Here is a 14392-nt window from a genome sequence, read left to right as displayed (position 1 = left end):
TTCACCAACATAATGAGACTGAAATTTTTTTCTCTTACGTTTTAATTAATTAGTTGAGTCATAAGAGTGCATTTGAAATCGCTTAATTCTGCAATAGATGATTTAATTACTCTTCAAATGACACTTTTAGTAAGAAATCAACTACCCTATGGATAACTACAGAATAACTAATAGGGCACACTAATTTATCTAACTTGCAAAGAAACACGAGGAACTGTCCTCATTTGAAAGTTCGTAAATAATCACTTGTGCTTCCATAAATAAAATGTCCCTCATCATATCCATTTCTATCGTTTTTTTTATTCCATTAGACCGAGCAGTCTGAATAATAACGTGTATTTCTTACAAAATAAATCGAAACACCATTTCTTTTATCAGGTTAGAAGATGTATTGTTTTAAAAATATTGATAAAATTATAAGATCAGTATAACTTAACAAAATCATATTTATTGTTATTTAAATCATTTTGATCATCACAATTATGTAAACAATGCTGAATGAAGAATTGTATAGTCCTAATAGAATGTATTTTGCTTTGTGTTTTTGCAATGAAATTCATCCGCAGTCTTGTTTTATTGAATAAATAATCTATCTCGAAGTCAGTGTACCATGAAAATAATGAACTATTAGTGAATAAAGTGATAAGGAAAGCATGCCATTGGCCTTAAGATCTTATTGGAGCCTAAACTTTGCAAAGTAACAATGAAAGCTATTGAAAAAAGTTTTTAAAATAAACTGTTTTTCCTTCCTAATGGTTGCAGTTAGCCAAATACGATATTATAAAAATACAAATCTAGAATTAGTACTTTCTTTATCACATGCAAACAATTTTTTTGGGTAGAAGATCTTTTTCTACAAAAACACATAGCACGATGCAACAAATAAATGTAGTTGCAAAATGCAACAAATTTATTGCAAAATGTAAACGTTAATCTGAGGTGCAATAAGTAAGGTTTGTAATTACATCCCAATAAGCAGTTCACTAAAATGCCTGCAAAAGCCAATTCTTTAATAAGAGTGAAAGTCAAGTTTCATCCCCAACATATTGAATCTTCCAGTTTGCTTTGCATTGATAACATTCAAAAATATAAATTGAAACCTTTTAAAAAGTGCTCTCAAAAGTATGCAATTACATAGCTTCCGCATTGTCTTTTAAGGAAGAAAAGAAGCTCTGATTTTAGAGAATTATTACTACATAATGAGTGCAAGAATTCCAACAAAAGTGACATCTCACGTCACCAGGGGGGCTTAAAAAACCAGCATTCTCACTTGTAATATCGGAATTCGATATTATAGCCTCATTAAGTGACAGCGAAAGCGTCCGCTGCAAAATATAGACTTTAAAATCCTTTAGCTATTTGTGTTTCCTCAAACAACACGAATAAGCATATCTCTTGGCCACGGCAACACAACACTGATAATGGATACTTAAAGATTGAAAACAAGTAATATGATTAAATGTCTCCAGTTGTATCAAACAAATAGATGGAATTGCATAAGGCTACATTTTATACAATACCTGTGAAGCATTGATCCATTTATAGGCGCAGAATTGTCTCAGCTTGTGTGGATCTGTAATGGCTTACCTAACTGAATAATGGATGGATTTACTTAGGTGAAAATTATAAGTATGCGACTAGGGCAGCCAAAAGTCTAGCAGATCACCTAAAAAAAGTACTGGAACACGATTCCAAATATTTCCTCAATGTTTCTTTTCCCATTCTTATTCCAAGTTTGCTGGGCCTTCATAAGGCTGAGTTCTGAGAATTTTGCCTTTTCATTTCGTTGGCCCTGTGTGTGCCCAATTATGGGGATATTTTTTTCTGACAAGGTAATAAGTTCATGTTTTGCATTCATTCTGTTACGGATCTGTTATAAGGCTTTCCAGGAATTTTAGTATCATAGTTGAAAAGAAGAATTTATAAATATTTCGAATAGATACTGAATAAAGTCGAAGTCAATGATTCACACTTTTTTTATCGTCAATCTTGACAACATTGGGGATAAAAAAAAGGACCGTTCTAGAAAATGCAAGATTTGTGAAAATATCTTTATTAGTGCCGATTTCCAAAGATTCTTATAAAAAATACCATTTCCTTATGGGAGACTATAAAAGGCGAAGCAACTTTAACAAGAAATCAGTTCTCCTTGTAATGTGAAGCATGAAGAGAACTCTCTAATGACGAACTTTGAGCATTATTCAAGTTTTGAAATCAGTGATTTTCTAAATTGTGAATTTCTACAAGTTCCGGTCTTTGTGTACATCTTTATGGTTTAGCTTGTGTTTTTCTTGTGAAATAAAGCGCGCGCTCGTGTGTATATTTAATTTCTATCGTGTTGAATTTCTTTCACCTCACCGGATAATACTGATTAGTTTTGCTTGTACTAAGACAACTTACATTACATATGAGATACCACAAATTATAAGATCATTTATATGAGTTTGGAGTTTTGTTATTGTCACTCAAAAATCCAGAGCTGAATGTGGGGAAACATATTTGGGATGCTACACAAGGTATTACTGAATAGAAAATTGCAAGAATTATGTCCCTAATGTTGCTTTAAAACGGGACGTTAATATAACTAAACTAGCAAGAATTATGCTCAGCAGGATGTTTGTATTTGATGTAAATCATATTTCCAGGAACTGTGAATCTATTTTTCGTAGCATTTCTGCTGCCCTTCGTACATATAATGAATCTATTAGTTTTTAGATCGGTAAATTAGTTTTCTTGTATCTTAACAACAATCTATTTCAAAAAATTTTAATTTAGCTGTATTCAAAACAATTAAATAAATCTTGAATTTTGAAAAATTTCTTTAAAAATTTAAAAACTGAAAATTTGCTTTTATATGGATATAAATTTTGGTTAATTATATGCTTCTCTTTTTAGTCAATGGCTTTTAAAATTACCAATAAGTAGAACTAGGGTTACTAGCACCAAAAGTTTTTGTATCTAAAATTACAATGTCGCCTTTGGCTTTTCTATGTGACAAATATATAATGCTTCAATTCATTAAAAATTGTTTCAGCATTTCCTAAAAATATTAAAATTAAATCGTTAATCATATTTTTTTTCATTTTGATCATGTTTATTAACGATATTTTTCCTCTTTCTTGTTCAGATCCCAATTTCTGAATGGACTTCTCGCCCCGACTCATGGACCATCAAGTAATGATTCCCCCGGAATCCATCAAGAAAGAGATCCTGGAAGAATGTTCCCAAGAGGCACTCCTCTCCATCCAGAAAGTGCCATCCCTGAGCGACCTAACCAAAGAAAATTCACTAGGTAAGATTCACAATACGTTTGTAGTTTAGATAGTTATTTTTATATCGTTATACTGTAGATCTTTTCATAACCAGCTGTTACTGTTAAAAATTTAGAAGTCTGTTTTGTTAAATTGCTATATTAAGGAATGAGTAATAATTTCCTTGATGAACAAGTTAGCCATAAAAAAAATCATCTTAATCACTGAATTTAACTGTTGACGCTTCTGACGCTTGCTGGCGTCTAATGTGATTTAGATGTCAGGAATTATAAAGAATGATAATCCATATGAAACCTTTTTACTTTCTCGTATATGTAGTGTGGCGGATTGTTATGAGCGGGGATAGAACCTGGGACCTTGTTGTTCGCAGTCCAGTAACATGACCAGGATACAAAAGCAATTGCTCGTGTAGCGTAGCTGTTAACTAGCTTATAAGCTTTCACCACAGTAGTATAGACAAAATATAATAATGAATTTGAGATTTTCCACGTTGTAGACCTCTGAGTTCGAAAAACACTTTTTTGGAAAATACAAGTCTGTCTATCTGTGACAAAAATAACTAAAAACGCTTTGATATAGACGGATGAAATTTGATATAGGATCTTTATACCAAACTTGAGTAATTTTGAGTCTGTTCAAAGAAATTCCATTTATCTGACTGTTCGAATATAAGTTAACATGATAGTTACAAAACGAAGAGAGCTAGCTAGATAGATAAAATATGGTACACAGATTTAAGATCTATATTTTGAGCCAAACCCAACAGCCAAATGGACAGTCTGTCAATCTGTGCTTTCAGAAACATGTAAACGCAATAACTTAAATATATCAAATTTGGTACGGGATTTTGTGGTTATAGTGCAGTTTTACGTCATATTTTTTGTTTCAATTGGTTGGGAAAAACGCGGCTAAACGCAAATTCGACTTTCGTATATTATGAATCGCATGCCAGAGATTAATCGCCACATAACTCGCCAAGAATAACACAATAGATATAATAAAAATTCTAAATTCACGCCAAAAGTTTATATTTCCTAATTATTGTACGTTAATGCTATGTATGGCGTTCTATGGCATGGCACGTGAGTATGCGTTTGGTTTTGGAAACCACTCCCACTGGTTTTTCAAGCATACTTCAGTACATTTTCTTTATGCTAATTTGAGATGATATATACTATTAAAATAAACAGAAATTTAAAAGAATAACGGAACTATAGCTCAAAATTCGCATTGATTTGATGCGTTTAATTTTTTTAAAATTTATAACTGTTGTTACTTTTCAATAAATCTCAGCATGGTTCTTGAGGACAGTACATTTATTAGACATAGAAAGCGAAAAGAACAGAACACAGGTATTGACAATTACGCACACAGCTTCATGTTAAGCAGTTCGCGGGAGGAATGCGCCGGAATGAGCCAGAAGCGTAATCACACAGATATTCCTACGCGAGAAAAATAGTCCGCTCGCTTTATTCCAACAATAACTGTTGAAAGAAATTCTGTGCAAAAATGGATTTCGCATCATTGAAATGATAGAGTTTTGAATTTTAAGAGGGCATTGAAATATTTTTTGAAAGATTATTTAGTCAGAAACTGAAGAAAAACATTAATTTCCAATTAATTAGAAACTTAAATCACATTAGCACTTTAAAAAGTAAGCAGCATTCTTTATCTTCTCTTAAAGAATCTGTGAGAAAAATTAAGTTGAAATCGAGCCTGTCAGGACAAATTGTGGAACATACTTATATACATAAATAGCTATTATGACTTTTAGTTATATTATATTAAAGTGTTACTTTTTTATTATAAATTAAATTTTTCTTCATTCCTTTGATTTTGATCAAATCGATGCTTTTAAACAGTGATTGATGTTGCGATTGTATAGTATTCATATTGTTCTACGAATGTAATTGTTCATTAATTTTTTGCGTTAAATTGTTTTAAAGATTTAATATTCCATAAAATTAACTTATACTTTGCTTAGAATTTGCAATATATTTTTTTTATTTACTCCTATGTGTTCGTTGTGGAATAGCTATGTCTAACTTACTCTATAAAATTCTATTAATTAATCAAACCATGTTGACATTATTGATGCTCACTCATTTAAAGAAAAGCATTGTTCCGAAAATTTAATGAACTTGTCTTTAAACTTGCATTGTTTGGAGTTATTTTCTAAGTTTATCTGCTAAATTTAGGTCATTTGAATTCAGGGTTTGACAGAAGATACCAGGCAAGAAATGTATTATAATCTTACTTTATCGGTTCTTTCAAGAAGAATTGTTAAAGTGAATAAGTATACAAGCATATACAAGTGAATAAGCTATGAATAAATACACAAGTGAATAAGCTATGAATAAATACACAAGTGAATAAACTGTGGTCAATTTGGTTCATTTAGAAAATCTCCGTGTTCCAAGATTCTCATGTGACATACAATTCAAGTACTGTAAGAAAAACGAGATCAAATTAGATTCAGCCATCTGTTTCAATTTTATTTCAATGATAACGAACTTTGTTGTTGCTTCAAAGCTTATTTTTACTTTTTTATAATAATGATTTTGAAATGTCATGAGTTGATGTAAAAAATTTTAACGTCTTTGATTTGAAAACCTCATAGCGACTGCATTGCTTAGGGTTATTGGAAAAAAAAATCAAAACAAATATATGTTTCAGAATTTTTTTCTTTTGTACCTTTTCTTATAAAAAAGTACTAAATTATCACCAATTTCTTGCGTTGTTCTTATTTTATAAAAATTTATATTTAAAAAAATGTTAATTCAGTGTAAAATAATTTTTTTTTTTCTTTGGCTATGTCAAAATGAGTTACAACTATTTCCACAGTGTAGACTTGTTCGTGCGATTGAATAAATGAGACTTTATTTTTAAATAAAATGCGTTAGACATCCCAAAGAAAAGTTAGTTAACAATGCTGGTATCAGTGCCAAATCCAGTGTCACGTATTTCGCATGCAAAGTTTCACGATGAGAAATTGAAAAGCACGGATCACCGTCTTCAGGTTACAGACCACCCCCATTACAAAAGACCACCTCTGTTGAGAGTGGCTTGGCAAGTAACCAGGACACCTATCAATCACGTAGTGCTGATCAAAAGAGGAAGTAAAACGTGGATCTTAAATTAGAGGCAGGATGAACAGTTCCTTCTCTTTTCCTGTGTGTGTTTAAGGTGTCATGATATGTCTGCTCTCTTCAGAAAAAACAGGAATGGAACAAAAAGTTAAACGTACGCTGTCAACTTCAGAGTGCGTTCCTCAGGTGAGCATAAAACAAATAAGAGGAAAAAAACAAACACACCCAAAGACTGTTTTCTTCTTCGAGCTTTTATTAATGTTAAACTAATTTCTCTCTGAATTCTGTAGTATTCAACAAAGGATTATATGCGGACGGTTATAAATTAATTTTAATTGTAATTGCTGACTTTTTTTTTTTTTTTTTTTTTTTTGCGCCGCTTGTTTGATATCGGCGTTGCCATTTCATCCAGAAAAAATATGAAATACAATTTACACCCGAGTATCCGGTTCGCGACTATCCAGCTTCCGTACTATCCGGCCTGAATTTCTTTTATCGTAATTAAATGAGGAATGCAAGACGTCTATTAAGTCATATCTCAAAGACTTTTTTAAAACATAAAAGCTGTAAGTTTTGGCTCTTATCTTGCCTTTTAATATCTGTGTAATCATTTATCAAGGAAAACTAAAGTAAATTTTCTTAAGAAATTAGGCCTACGATTTACGTTAATGTTTTGTTTGTATTTCCTGCATATAAGTTGGGCATTACAGAATTTATGTTAAAATGTGAACAGTTTATATCCGTTAACTTACTTTTTCCCTAATAAATTCTCGAAGCGTGCAGTGCAATATATAAACATATATAAACTACCAGGACAGAGCTTTCTATTTTAACTCGACACGTTACCAGCAACTGCTTCTATGAATCACCGGGCCACGGCTGTGTTCACATTGAGATAAATGGAGGGCTTAGTACTCAATAAGAAATGAGAAAATACGTATTATTATAATAAGTTTTGGTATAAAAACTTTGTCTTCTGGTATTGGTGGGCAAAGAAATGAATTCATAAAACTCTGCCCTATCCGGCTATTTTGTTATTCGACCTGCCTTTCTGCGGCATTAGGCTGGATATTCGAGAGTTTACTGCATTTTCAATTTTGCGCAAATGACTATGATTATAATAGAATCCATTCATGTATACGAGACGCACATCAAGTGTACTGGACCATTTTAATTTTGAAATCTATTACACACTTTTAAAGAGGAGAGGACTAATCTTGGCATAGCAGCGCATTAATGGCAGTACGCAGTTAGAGGTTAAATGATATGTATTGTTCATTCTGGGATTCTAAAACCTTCCGCGCTTTTACGCATGTGTCAGGATGTTTTATTTATTTCAAATAGGGATGAAAAGGAAAATGAAAGAAGGAAATGTTTGTATTTAACTATAAGCTAAACTCAGATTATCTGCGAACCAAGGAGGCGCAAAAACTGCGAATAACTCGTAAGATTGTCGGTAAAAGATACTAATTCGTAATAAAATATTTTAGAGCAGTTTTTATTTATTCAAAATTGCTTAAAATTTAAATTATTTTGAATAAATGGGAAATTTCGGTTCTTAAAATTTGGTAATTCGCTTTTTTTTTCTTTTTTTTTTTTTTTACAAAAAACATATGTTAAAGAACCTTTTTTATTATAGAATTTTTTTAGAACATTTTGTGATTAACAATAGTGGATAATCTCGGTTGCATTTTATGTTATTACATAAAATATTTTTCATGTCACTCCTGAAGGCTTTTTTGCTACTTGAATCAGCCATATAAACAATCAATACACAATTTTGCGTTAAAATAAAATAAAAATAAAAATAAAAGTAAGGTAAGAAACAACACGACACTCACAGTATGTGTGTGTGGGGGGTGGGGGGGGGCACTGAACGAAAAAGTGTCTAATGAAGCGGAAATCAAGGTCGGAGAATCCCAAAAATGCTCTCATCCTTTCGCTTCTCGCCCTTTAGCGAGGTAGAATCGCCGAAAATTGGCTGTCTTGGGATACTGAAACGAACAGTATACGGATCTTCAGGTAATTGTGACCTCACATAAATTCCAAAAATAAAAATAAAACTGTCTTTACTGATTTTTTAAAAAAAATTTTCCCTTTCGAAATTAGTGTCGGAAAACATATAAAAGCAGAATTACTAACATTCGACGGAAGAAGTTAATTTTGGATAAATGTGAATGTTTTATTATGTATTTCAATTGAGAATATTTAATTCTGTAACATTTACACAAAACTCCCTTCGATCTCGCCACCCCCCTCCCTCTTTCTGAAATTAGCTGCTTTTCATAGCCTTTAAATGCAAAGGTCTTTCAATTAGGGATTGCAATACCGGTATACCGGGATACCGAATACCGGTATTTTGAGCCATTTGTACAATTTTGTAATACCGGTATTCACAAGTTTAAATACCGGTTTTTCGGTATTTACTAGAAATATTTAAAATTGTCTCCACTATATGTTCAGGGATCGCGAACATAGCAAAATAGTATACGTTTTTGTTTTTATGTCTCCCTAACGGGCGAAATTAATTAGCTAATTAATGGTTTAATTAATTGCTTAAATCTAAATTAGGAAAACATGGATTGTATATTATGACTGATATTGTATCCATAATGACTGATGGAACAACAGTTATGAAAAAAGTTGGAAAGTTGATTGCTGCAAATCAGCAATTGTGCTATGCTCATGGAATTCAATTAGGAGTTATAGATGTATTATACCAGAAAAATAAAGAACAGAAGAATCCAAATACTGTGGATATAGAAACTTCGGGTTCCAACTTTGAAGAGAGTAAGAGTGAGAGTGATAATGACAATGAAGATAATGACAATGTAATTGTTGAAGAAGATATTGCTAAAGAGGATGAAATATTAACCCATAAAGAATTGCTTCCTTTAATTTATAAAGTTAGAAAAATTATTAAGACATTTAAACGTTTTCCTATAAAAAATAACATATTACTAAAATATATACTAACTGAAAATAAAACAGAATATTTGTTAATATTAGATTCTAAAACACGTTGGAACAGTTTACTCCTAATGATAGAACGATTTTTGAAAGTGAGAAATCCAATCCAAAAAGCAATAATCGACTTAAACCGGCAAATTAATTTTTCAGATAGTGAATTTGACTTAATATCCAGAACTGTATCAGCTTTACTTCCAACAAAACTGGCTGTTGAGGCATTATGTCGCAGAAATTCTAATTTATTAACAGCTAATGCAACAATAAACTTCATATTGCAGTCACTGAAAGAACAGTACGCATCACTATCTGAAGAACTATATATTGAATTGAAAAATCGCACAGAAGAAAGGCATACCGAAATAGAAAATGTCTTACAGTATTAACATAATTATAATGCTTTTAAATATGAAAATGAAAAAGTAGAAAAGAGACTAACCAATTCAAATCTGTTCAAGTTTATAGAAAATTTTCTTAAAATTTTTTACCAACAAACCTATCCACATTCAGAAGAATTCGGTACAATTATCGCAGATTATGATGACATTAATGTCGATTGTGAAAGGAATTGTCTCTTAAACAAAAATTAGAATTAGCGATAAATAAAAAAAAAAATTCAACAAACCAAAATACAATACAGAAATCAGCTATATCCAAAACTATCCAAAGAGAAATCGATTTATTTGTTAATGAGGGATTTAGAGGTAAATTCTTGGAAAAAGTATATCGCGCATTGCTAACAGTACCACCAACTAGGATGATGCCGAAAGAGTGTTTTCGATAGCTGGTAATTTTTGCACAAAATTACGTTCCAGGCTTTAGGACAGTACAATTGATGCATTATGTTTTTTAAGATCACTTTTCAAAAATTTGTAATAGTACCACAGACTGAATAGTGATATTTACACTTTTTTGTGATTTAAATAAATAAGATGTTCCTTTACTTTTTTGTGATTCTTTATATACTGTTATAATTCATAGGTTACAAATTATTTTTGTGATATTTACACTCTCTATTAAAACTGGCAAATAAAACAAATAAACAACTGTGTTTTCTTTCTTTTTCTAAATTTTTCTAATACCGGTATTAAAACCGGTATCCCGGTATTAAGATCTAAAAAATACCGAATACCGGTATTGAAATTTTGGTCCGGTATTGCAATCCCTACTTTCAATGCTATCGGCTTCTAATAATTTTATCTGCAAGATTATAAAAGTTTAAAAACTTATGTATAGAAACTAGTTTTCATAGTAAGCTCCATCAAATTCTTTGCACTCGTGGCTTTTGTGGAGATTATAGTGTACATATGAGTACGAGTGTACATATGAATACTGTTTGAATGAAGTGTACATATGAATAAAATAAATAGAAACTAAGTCCGAATCGGTATTGATAGGTAATCGGCATTGGCGTAAATATCCATAAAGAGATATACTATTCATTCTTCTTTTTTATTACTCATAACTTGGTTTGTAATGAAATAAAAAAAGAATAAAACCTAAAAGCAAACAATTATTTAAAGGTAGATATTTAGGATAAATTAAATCAGCTGTTTACCGCATTTACAAATATCATAGCTATACATACCTGAAATTTTTTACCCTTTAAAAAGTGATGGATTTAAAATCTGCTGTGATGCTTACAAAATTTTTTATTTTGTTCTGTGAGGATGATTATTTCTTGAAAATAAGGAAAAAAATTGCTTAGGAGGAAATCTGCGCCATAACATAAATCGCGTGAGAACATATTGAACTACTGGGAAAATTTATATTACCGCCACTAAAGTGATTCATGAAATGTCTAAGTTGAATTAAATTATTATGTTTGCCATTCAGGATAAAGTATTGCGAAATTCCGGCTTAACATGTTTGAACTTTATTGAAAAAGTATCGAATGAAAAACGATGTAAACATGAAAAGTTTTGCAGTATAACTGCATTTTTATTTCAATGCAATAACATTTATGTGCTGTGTTGAAACTCTAGAAAAAAAATCAATAGCATTCAATTAATTTACGAGTCTTTTCCAGCTGACTTACGTCAATGTCAAATTTAATATTTTTCTCTGTTTTCGTGTGTAAATCTTTAGGTCCCATAATTCAAAGATAAAGCAAGTAAACAACAGTGCTGTCCTCCAATCGTGAGCAAACACACGAAGGAAATAAATAAATCATCCCACTTTCGCAGAATCTTAACTGTCGTAAATGAAGAACCCTCTCTTGTCAATAATATTGACCATTAAAAGTTGTGATTATCAAGCTCTGCATTTGAATATTAATTTAATTTAGTTTTCGAATAAACAAAATGCAATTCGCTTTATGAACAAACATTCATATTTCAGAATGTCATGTTTTTAATTATTTCTGAGCGGTTATATAACTCTGCTACTTACTTTTTTGATACAATAGATGGCGTTACCTTATTAATATATAGGTATATTTCCCATGATCCTTCTTGGAGAGTCATTATTAGATTGTATACTAAGTGAGTGTTCGGTATTTCCGTGTACGTTTGTCTTATGAAATGTGGAAATTAAAAAATAATTAAATAACTGTTTCTGAAACTTGTTTTTTATTTTCATCTACCTCATAATGAACTTATAAAGAGTCTCGTTCCTCAACATTAAAAAAATTTTTTTTGGAAACTTATCAACTAATACAGAGGTATTAAATGAGAAATAACTATTAAAATTATAAATATCAGATTCTCATTCAAGAGCCATTGTTGTAAATTCCTGATTATCCAAGGAATTTGATAATTCTGTAACCAGAAATAATCCTCAAAACGTGTTATTTTTAACGAGAATTTTATAAACATCTGGGCGGCTATTTGGTAAGAGACTTCGTAATTCTGAAACAAGATCAGGTAATGATGCAGATATTTAAGCCGATACTAATTCCGATAATACAAAAGAGAAGATCTCTGAAACTCGGCATGATATCATGAAACTTTAATGACAAACTCACATGGCCGCCGGATTCTTGAGTGGATTAAGATTTTGAACTTGGGGCCTTCCGAGTTTGCATCCAAGATCATGAGATTAAAGCGATTTAACAAAGGATACAAATCAACATGAAAATGCTTTTAAACAATATTTATTTATATTAGGGTTACATGTATATGATTATTGCTTGATTAGCAATAGATTTCTGAACTCAAGTATTTGTTGGTTTACTTTATTTTTAAATAGATAATTTTGTGTGCTTGTGCGTTTATAAATTTTTTTTTATTTGTATTTGAAATTTTTAACAATATTTTGAGATTAATACCCCGTGATAGTCAAAAATGTAATTAATTAAAAAATTTTTAAGAATAATAAAGAAAAAAGAAAGTAAAAATATGTCGTAAATGTAAAATCAATTTTATTTATGCTATTTTCCATTTATTATGGTTTTGTTTCAAATAATAATTATTATTTGCAGAAAAAGTGGAACTAAAATTATTGCAATTTTTTATTACCTATGATTAAGATATTCTTCTTTTAATTGCGTTTTTTGTGTGAGTTTATAAAGCTCTTGTTTTTATTTGTGCTTGAAATTTTTAACGACATTTTGGGATTAATATCGCCACGATAATCGAAAGTTTAATGAATTAAAAAAAATTTATAAGAATAAAAAGAATGTAAAATTATATCTAAATATAACATAAATTTTATTTATGCTATTTTTAATTTATTATATTTTTGTTTCAAATGATGGTGACTATTTGCAGAAAAAGTGGAGACAAAATTCTTTACTGTCTATGATTAAGATTTTCCTCTTTTATTTGCCTTGTGTGTGCACTTATAAAACTCTTCTTTTTATTGAATTGTTTAGTATATTTTGGTATTCATACCCCAATGATAATCGAAAGTTTAATTAAAAAAAACTTAGACTAAAAAAGAAAAAAGAATGTAAAATTATGATTAAATGTTGCATCAATATTATTTACGCTGTTTCTCATTTACTAAATTTATTGTATTTTTGTTTCGAATTATGATGATTATTTGCAGAAAGAGTGGAGACAATTGTAATTTTTTAAAATCTATGACTCGGATTTTCCTCCTTTAATTGTCTTAAAATTCACATAATGATATATATTATTGTCATTAAAATCCAATGAAATCGTCCAGAGGTTAGGCAGCATAACATCAGGTCACTGATTCGAAATTTGCACTTCCTTGTAAAGATGCGAATTTCGAAAAACAAGTGATAATGATCAGATTTCAGGAATTCTGTACAGGTTTGATTATTCATATTTTCATAGGAAATGACGTCCAAAGACAACCGTTACGTGGTTTTCCGGTGTCGCAATTTTGGTGAGGAGAATGCAGGCATGTCTCGGATTCATTTTTTGTTACTAATAAATTCATAACCTGATAATTTTTATTTTTATGTTAGTATTTTTTCCTCTATCGTCCTGGATTGAAGTTCAATAGACTTTCTTTCAAGCCAATTTATTCATTATCCAATAAATTCATGCATTCAGTAGCCTATAAATGAGTAATATAGAGACATTCGTACAGAACTCTATAACGCTTATGTATATGTTTAGCAGAAGAGTAATAAATGCATTCATAATATTACACCATCATTATAGATGCTATCCTAACCAAGAGCTAATTATAATATGCAATTAAGTTTGATATTGTACGTCAAGAAATATCTTCCGAAAGTGTTAGTTATTCGGACTAACTGAAGCAAGCGCCGAAAGTATTTCAGCTGTACATCATCATAGAATTTTCGCCCCTAACCCTTATTTTATTGAAAAAATTTACAAAGATTTCTTATGCCTTTACATCTGAAAGAAAAGTCTTTGCCATTACGATTTTTCATCCGTATTTTCACTTAATGTTTAGGAATTTTTGATTTCGATGGATTAATATTAAGAGCAATCTTATCTGTGAGATAATCCATAAATCGATTATACAGTTGTCAGTCGCCTTCTATGAGAAACATTTTTAATGTAGCCTTTTTTTTTTTTTTTCTGACTATATATTGTGACAACTGAGGTAATTTTTACAGTCAAAATATAACCATCCATCCAGGTTGATCAGTAAATGGATTAGAGAGGCAATCTTGTCTGT

At 30.6% G+C, this 14392-nt stretch overlaps 1 protein-coding gene and 1 long non-coding RNA gene across 4 annotated transcripts in view; one reads left to right on the top strand and one right to left on the bottom strand.

The window, feature by feature from the left end:
• The window catches only part of LOC129965845 (ETS-like protein pointed), a 212512-nt gene that overhangs the window by 56455 nt on the left and 141665 nt on the right, over positions 1-14392 (top strand). For 2 of the 3 annotated variants that reach the window (XM_056080066.1, XM_056080068.1), the window contains exon 2: positions 3128-3292. In XM_056080066.1, the coding sequence (XP_055936041.1) occupies positions 3142-3292 (151 nt within the window). In that variant the 5' untranslated portion in view covers positions 3128-3141. Of the gene's footprint in view, positions 1-3126; positions 3293-14392 lie in introns of those variants that run through there. The other variant, XM_056080067.1, reaches the window with a different exon arrangement.
• The window catches only part of LOC129965846 (uncharacterized), a 42350-nt gene continuing 31126 nt past the window's right edge, over positions 3169-14392 (bottom strand). The window contains exon 3 of the long non-coding RNA XR_008784243.1: positions 3169-3270. This is a non-coding gene — a long non-coding RNA (uncharacterized LOC129965846). The remainder of the gene's footprint in view (positions 3271-14392) is intronic.

Source organism: Argiope bruennichi, chromosome 4 (genome assembly GCF_947563725.1).
Source record: "Argiope bruennichi chromosome 4, qqArgBrue1.1, whole genome shotgun sequence".
Taxonomy (NCBI): domain Eukaryota; kingdom Metazoa; phylum Arthropoda; class Arachnida; order Araneae; family Araneidae; genus Argiope; species Argiope bruennichi.
This window is presented reverse-complemented; position numbering and strand designations above follow the sequence as displayed.